The following is a 7,500-nucleotide window of genomic DNA, read 5'->3' as shown; positions in this document are numbered from 1 at the left end:
AAGAAATAGAGAAATGGAGAAAGAAAGAGAGATCCAAGTTTGTTCTAAAGGCCCGTCCACACGCTGCGGTGTACTGCTATTTTGATCGGTGCAATCGTTGTGGAATCGGGGCAATCTGTGGAGCGTCCGCACGCTGCGATTTCATTGCGATTTTCAATCGCAGATCCCATAGATTGTGCTCAGTGGATAGAGGAAACACTGCGTTTTTCTGCCTATGCATTTTGCGGTTTAGTAAAACAAAACACAATCAGAAGCTAGCGGCCACTTTACGATTTTTAGCTACAGAAAGGAGGTATAAGGACTTAGAATTTTCCAACACACTCACACATGTCTGCACACGTATATATGTGTAGAAATTGGGCCGATATTAATGCTTTCTTGCTTCAGTTTTCTAGATTTGCGGCGACGGCCGAAAGTTTGCTAAAGTGATAAAAGTTTCCTAAATTGGTCTAATTTCGCTGTCTACACGTTGCGATGCGGATCGTACGATGCGATTGCACCGATCAAAATAGCAGTAAATCGCAGCGTGTGGACCGCCCTTAAGAGCAGTGATCGTTTTCATAGCCATGTAAGATTAACACTTAACACGGATCCACGACCAACGGAAAGGGATTGAATAGAGAGCCCTCCAGCTGAACGCAATGGTAACAATGGTGTATGTATTCTGCTCTCCATTTCACTTGAGCTTAACTATCTCTTCCTGTGCTTCTGTACTTCCATGATGAAATGACGGCATGGTTATCAAAACAATTGGAATTTGCTGGAAGATCGCCGAATAGTGCAACTCACAAACGAAAAACGTCTGGCAAAATCTTCTCTCGAATGATCATTATTTGTTGTCCCTGGGGCGATTGCATTAGTCAGCAAGCAGCAGCAAGCAGTGTTGACGTGCCGTCCACAAAAATTGCCGCCAAGGAGCCAAGGATTGATTTGTAAATTACGCGAGGACAAGGCGAGGAGTTGGTTCGTAGTGTTCATTGGGCTCCAGTAGTATCAGAATACCCGTTATAATGATGACGGAGGAGAGCAAAATAAGAATAAAAGAATTCGTTTTTCGATACGAATAACTGCAAGAGTGTGGCGAATTGCGAACGTAGCATTAGCAGAAAACGAATGTCTATAGAGTATAGAATATAGGGTGTATCCGTGTGTGTGAGTGTGTGTGTGTCTGTGTATATATATTTGATCCCAAGATAAATGGTTGAAAGGAGTTAGTTTCGGAATGTACAAGTGCAAGAGAAAAGAAGGAGTTGACAAACACTTGCTTTTGTTGATTTTTGCGCAAAAATCCAAAGCACACGAACGAGGGAATGAAGGGGGCTGATAAGGACACTTTGTCACTATAGAAAAAAACACGGAAAATAGTTAATGGTACTCTGGTAAAGTAGTTAAAGAGGGCGGAGGGGGGTGAGGCGGGGGGGGGGGGTGGTAGACGGGTTGGGTGTTGGTTTTTGAGTGATGGTTCGGAGTGGAGGGCCGGGGTTGGGAAGGGTTTGAGAAGAAAAACAAACACAGCACAGAGGACAATGAAACAACTCATAGATGGAGAGAACCAAACGAGAGAGAGAGAGAGAGAGAAAAACCGGATAACCAAACAAGTTAAACGAACCGGGGAAAGCGTTAGAGAGTAATCCTCGAAACAGAAACGTTAGACCATAAGGGATGGAAGGGGATGTGAGCAGGAGTGGACGGGGACAGGAAGTCGTCAATAGAGGCGGCAGGAGAGGGAGAGTGGGAGGAGTAGGGGAGCAGGGAGAGGGCGGTGGGTCAAGATAAGGGAGGAAAGAGGCATTGTGAGATAATGGGTTTTTGGGGGGGATGACTGAACCCTGAACGGGTGGCGCTCACCTGTGGTTTTCGACGTACGGTGGGCGCTTCATAAACAGAAATCGAGGTAGAAAATCTGCCATCCGGAATGAAGTGTGAACACAAAGAAAGACAGACAGACAGGACAGAGAGAGAGAGAGAAAGAGATAGATAGAGAGAGTGAGAGAGAGAGAGAGAAAGAGAAAAAAATAAAGAAAAAGAGAGAGAGAGACAGAGAGAAAGAGAGAGAAGAGATCAGTTAAAGAATAGTTTGAGACGCCGGGCATCAGCACCTCCATGTATGCAATGGATACTTGCCTATAAAAAAGGTTTTCACCCACGGTGCCATCCGGTGCGTTTGCGGTGATCGGAAGTGCACGTTCAACACTACAACCGTGACGCATATACTGGAAAAATCGGAAGTAGAATGAAGGGAAACCTCAAATGAACAGAACTGGTCGTCTCGATTCGTGTCGAAGCTGCTCGAAGCAAGATCTGGATACCTGATGGACACGAGTATCATTGCGAAGATGAGATATTTCCCTAGCAAAGGCACAACAAGCGATGTTGGAGGAATGATTTCGACTACCAGCAGGAAGAACACATGGAGACTAATGAGAATCGATATCGACAGTGTCACCTGCGGAGAAAAAAAGAGGGGAAAAAAAGCTGCTTGATGGACGCGTGTGTGTGTGTGAGACAGGAAGAGAGAGCGAGCCTTACCTTTTCCCCACTATCCGACGGTAGGTAGAACGTGAGCACGGTCAGAAACGAGATACCCATGCACGGGATGATGATGTTGACGGTATAGAAGAGTGTCTTCCGGCGCATCGTAATATTGAAGGTGATGTCGAGGTATGGCTCATCGCAGCAGGTGTAAAACTTCTCGTTTCTGTTGCAACGCACACACGCACACACACACACACACAGACACGCGTATAGATTAGCACTAGGAAACGCACTACATTTGTGGAACGTTACCTCACTGCCGGTACCTCCAGGATGTCCCACTCGACCGACATGTAGAACTCGGACAGATCAACTCCGACGTCGACGATATTGCTGCCGGACTTCTCGTCCATGTGACGCAGATCGACCTGCACCGGGAGGGCGGGCGGGCGGGCGCGCGGAATTCACAAGGAAGGAAGGAGGAAAGTCCGTAAAGAAGAAAAGGAACAATGTTAGCATGTACAGCCAGCCAAACGCAGCCTAACCTATCCTTACGCCGAATTGTTTCTACTTCGAAGGAAATAGTGTTCATCAGGTATTGGGGTTTTTGGGATTGAGATAGAGGCGGCAGGGGGAATTCAGGGTTTGGATGGAGGCAGCAGCGAGCAGGGATGAGTGGGTGGGGCAAAGAGGAGGAGAAGGAGGTAGGGCAGATGGATAGCTGTGGTTTGGAGGAAGGCAGATCTACAGGGGTAATAAAGAGAGGGGTGGGGGGGGGGAGCTGGATGATGTGTACGTTGGTTTTGAATATTTTTTCTATCCGAGTTATGTGAATGAATGAATTATGTTTCACTAATATTCCGAGGCAGGGAAAGGGCAGGGGGTTTTTTGAGGGTTTGAGTATGGTTTTTTTTTTTTTTGGGAAGCTGAATCTAGCTACGTTTTTGCGGGCGGATGGCTGGGGTTGTAACAATGGTGTATGAACAATGATTATTATATACTTTTTGGGAATAGGAACAAAGGTCCAAATGTGTGCTGCACATTGAACACTACAGTAATCGGGTCACTTGCGAAATGAAGTAATTAAATCTGTTTAGGTGCGATAGTACCGTTATGGGTTAAAAAGCGAAAACTTCAAGCGACTAGCTGGGCGAAGAAGCAGCAGAAGAAGAGATAAAAGGATGAAGAAGAAGAAGAAGAAGAAGAAGAAGAAGAAGAATAGAAAAGGCAAAGAAGAAGAATGAATAAAGAAGGAGAAGAAAGACATGTTGAAGTAAATTCACTAACACAGAACGAAGCATCAAGCGCAGTTGCTACTAGCCAGAAGATGCAGCTGGAGCAAGGAAAGAATTATCGTCAAATAGTTCACCTAGCAGCCACTACAACATTGAAAAGGGCTTCGTAAGCAAACTGTTGTTGTATGGTGTGCTTGCAGCTGAGTCGCATAAGTTGAATTAATCCATGAACTATAGACTATAGTAATACCATTAACATTACGCACATTCTATGCACTGCAACAGTAAAATTGTAGGAAACGTTAAATCGGCATGCCGTGTACAGGGAACAAAGTGGAAGGGTGAAAGTGAAAAGAAGTGTGAGAGAGAGGGAGAGGGAAAAATAAAGAGTAAGAAAGAGACATACGGGAAGAGAGAGAGAGAGAGAGAGAGAGAGAGAGAGAGAGAGAGCGAAGGATGGAAAGAAAGAGACAATGAGAAACAGGATAGCATGCACACACGCACAGGATTCAGATAATCAAACTAACGTGGGGAAACATAGCCAACACCCTACGGAATTAAAACAGACAAGATAGACCATAGATTGAGCGAGACTACCTATATTTGTGCGATTTCATGTGTGTGTGTATTTGTGTGTGTGTGGGTGTGTGTGTGTATCAGCTAAAGCATCCAACCAATCTAGTAACAAAGAAGATACTGTCGGAGAAATGGGTTTGTTAAAGTATGCTCTTTTTGTCAACAACCATTAACGTTAGCTGATTGAGGGTGTGTGTTCCAAGTGTGATGTATGACAGCAAATTCGAGCCAGGCGAGTATTGTAGATGGGGGTGGGTGATACGTTCGAAACAATTGTTCACCATCTCCTTCAAGAAGGAAGAGGATATGCGCTAATAACGATTGGTGAACGGATGAGTTCCGGATACGAAAATCATGCGGAGAAACATGTTTGTAGATGTGATTGTTGTTGTTGTTGTTATTGTTGATGATGCATGGGTCAAAAGGCATTGCATGAGTTTAGATAAGAAACAACCATGTATACGGCTCGTTTGTTATTTGTTCAGATTCAACAGCTTCATTTGTTGCTTGCTTTCAATAACAAAACTTGCCTAAGAAACAAATCATGTCATGCACAAACGCGCAGATCACCGCTGTCGCTGTGAGGAAGTTAGTGTGGTTGTTTAGGGTGTGATTTAGGTTAACCATTCGATTTAATTGTACAGAGGGTCTTTCTCTCTCTCTCTCTCTCTCTCTCTCTCTCTCTCTCCCGCTCTTTCGTTTCTTTCTTTCTCTCTGTGTTTCTCTTATGCTCTCTCTTTTATTTTACTCTTTCTGTTTCTCTTCTTCTTTCTCTTCTTTTTTCTCCTTTCTTTTTTTCTTCTAGTTATTTTTTATTTTAGCATATTTTCGCTATCTATTTCTATCCCCGATCCCATGACTACTGCCAGTATCAGTGTTAGTATCTCAATCATTTCACATCATACCGTACTCATGATATCCATCATGCGACCATGTTTATTATGCCTACGTATGTCTATCATATACCCATACATAAATATATAAACATATATGCGAATACATACACATATATATTTAGATATATTGTATCTTTTAAAGCCTTTTAAAATACAAATCCACATGCGCGGACCACGCCTGAGAGAGCAGTATACACTTTTTGCGGGAATTTCTGTGTTTAATTATATTGTTTTATTTAGAGCCTCATTTGTTTAGGGCCAGTTATTATCTGATGGCGCTTCAAGTATAGCGCCGCAAAAGTATTAAATGTGTAGTAAAAAAAAAAACTCAACATAAACAAAACAACACAAAACCAACAACCAGAAGAGGAAAACCGCACGCACGCAAAACACATCGGTGCACAAGAATTACGCATAACTACTACTTTCAGTGGACAGAAGAATGTATTTTTGATTTTTTGAGCTTCTGGTCTCGTGCTCGTATGCCATCCATGCGAAATGGAGAAGGGGGAGGGGGGGGGGGTGGTGGTGAAAGCCATCAGTGCCATAATGGTTTCAGCAAAGAGGAATCGAGTGCATATTGTATGCTACTCGGCAAGATTTTATGGTGGATGAGGCTTGGGGAAGTGAGGGGTGAGGGGCTAGGGGGGTGGGGGGGGGGGGTTTGTTGGTTTCGGTTATTGTTTTAAAAACTGGAAAACAAGGACTTTACGGTCCTCGGAAGGTTTTCATACTCGTTATGGTCTAAAAGGATTTCGCGTAGTAAGTTTGAGGAAAATTAGTAAGAGCTAAGAGGGTCAGAGAGTGATAGTTTTTATGAGAAAGAAAGAGGGAGAGAGAGGGAGAGAGAGAGGAAGAGAAAGAGAGATAGATAGAGAGAGAGAGAGAGAGAGAGAGAGAGAGAGAGAGAGAGAGAGAGAGAGAGAGAGAGAGAGAGAGAGAGAGAGAGAGAGAAGGAGAATCCGCTAATTTTTGGTAGCAAAGCAACCACAGGCTTACATGCACAGGCACATAACTTCAGGGACGTTGGTAAGTTAGTAAGTATTCTGCCTCGTCATCACCCCATCCTCAAATCCACTCTAGGCTACGAGCAGGAACGTTCGCGGCCGGGCATCACGTCGGAGGCTTGGTGCCCAGGTAGGGGGTGGGGGGTGGGGGAGGAGGGGGTGTTTTTAAAAAATTCGGCTTCCGGTTAATATTTCATTTCCTAATGCGACTGGAATGAGAACAGTAAGTAAAACTAGCACTAAGCATAACATTGGAGAAGACAACAAAACATGTGTTTCGGGCAGAGAGAGAGGGAGAGAGAGAGAGAGAGATAGATAGAGAGAGTTGGGCGTTGTTGACACATGTGGTCGGCCGGTTGCAATCGGTTGTGACAAGTAATGTTGGTGGATCGGGTTGTTGTTCACCCGAAGGTTAACACCGGCATTTCAGCATTTCAGCATCGCGAACTGTAATCGCAGCGGTGGATTTTTGTTTTGTTTTTTTTATTCATGCCGCAAACCCTAGGCCCAAGAGCAATAGAAGCTGGCCGATTGATTTCGCGCGCACGACGAATCGCGACGAAGCTCGGCCGAGCGAGAAAAGGGGCGTAGGCGCAGAATGGATACTACTGGACAAATTATTCTAGACCAAAGCGAGCAGGGAGCATGGCCCGAACGACCCCCCCACCCAGCGCAGCAGACTGTCGTGTTGAAAGGACGTTTTTGACAGAAGACGAGATTTGAGATTTTGTGTGTATCCGATCATTGGCATTGGCCTTTTCGCTGTGATTATGGTTTATCAGCACCGTTTGAGCTACGCATGCATATAATTAGTGGTACGATAGAGATCATTTTGCGGCAAACTCATTCCATTCAACAGCGGTTCAGCCTAGGCTCATTCCGAGACCGGACCGGAACATCCACAAAGTAGGCTCACCAGTCGTGCTTGTATGTGAACATAGTAAAAATAAAACACAAAACCAAAACTATAGAGGACCGGTACATAGCACTGCTTAGCGGCTCCTACGTGTAAACTCGTCCAGCAAACTTCCCCACGACACACGAACTTGCACTAGCAGGAACTGAATCATCTAGTTAGGATATTAGTTTTACGTTCTAAACATACGTCGCAGAGCTGTAAACTTTTTACCAACCAGCATACAGTTGCACTAAGGATGCATTATGAAAGTGAGGAACACAAAAAAATAAACTGCGAATACTTATTTGAAAACGAAACCAAATGTATGGAACGACTGCACCAACCGTGCAGTATATATGGGCTTAACAACAAATGGCGAACTATAAGAAACTTGTTTATGGGCAGGGGAGAAA

General features: G+C 44.4%; 1 protein-coding gene across 6 annotated transcripts in view; it reads right to left on the bottom strand.

Moving 5' to 3' along the window:
* The window catches only part of LOC125960199 (acetylcholine receptor subunit alpha-like), a 26,766-nt gene that overhangs the window by 7,017 nt on the left and 12,249 nt on the right, over positions 1-7,500 (bottom strand). For 5 of the 6 annotated variants that reach the window (XM_049673333.1, XM_049693488.1, XM_049673514.1 and 2 more), the window contains 5 exons: positions 2,788-2,903; positions 2,530-2,698; positions 2,310-2,446; positions 2,125-2,213; positions 1,849-1,903 (listed from right to left, as the gene is read on the bottom strand). In XM_049673333.1, the coding sequence (XP_049529290.1) occupies positions 1,849-1,903; positions 2,125-2,213; positions 2,310-2,446; positions 2,530-2,698; positions 2,788-2,903 (566 nt within the window). Of the gene's footprint in view, positions 1-1,792; positions 1,904-2,124; positions 2,214-2,309; positions 2,447-2,529; positions 2,699-2,787; positions 2,904-7,500 lie in introns of those variants that run through there. The other variant, XM_049673601.1, reaches the window with a different exon arrangement.

This window comes from Anopheles darlingi, chromosome X, assembly GCF_943734745.1.
Source record: "Anopheles darlingi chromosome X, idAnoDarlMG_H_01, whole genome shotgun sequence".
In the NCBI taxonomy this organism is placed as follows: Eukaryota; Metazoa; Arthropoda; class Insecta; order Diptera; family Culicidae; genus Anopheles; species Anopheles darlingi.
The sequence above is the reverse complement of the archived record's forward strand: the minus strand, read 5'-3'. Positions and strand labels throughout refer to the sequence as shown.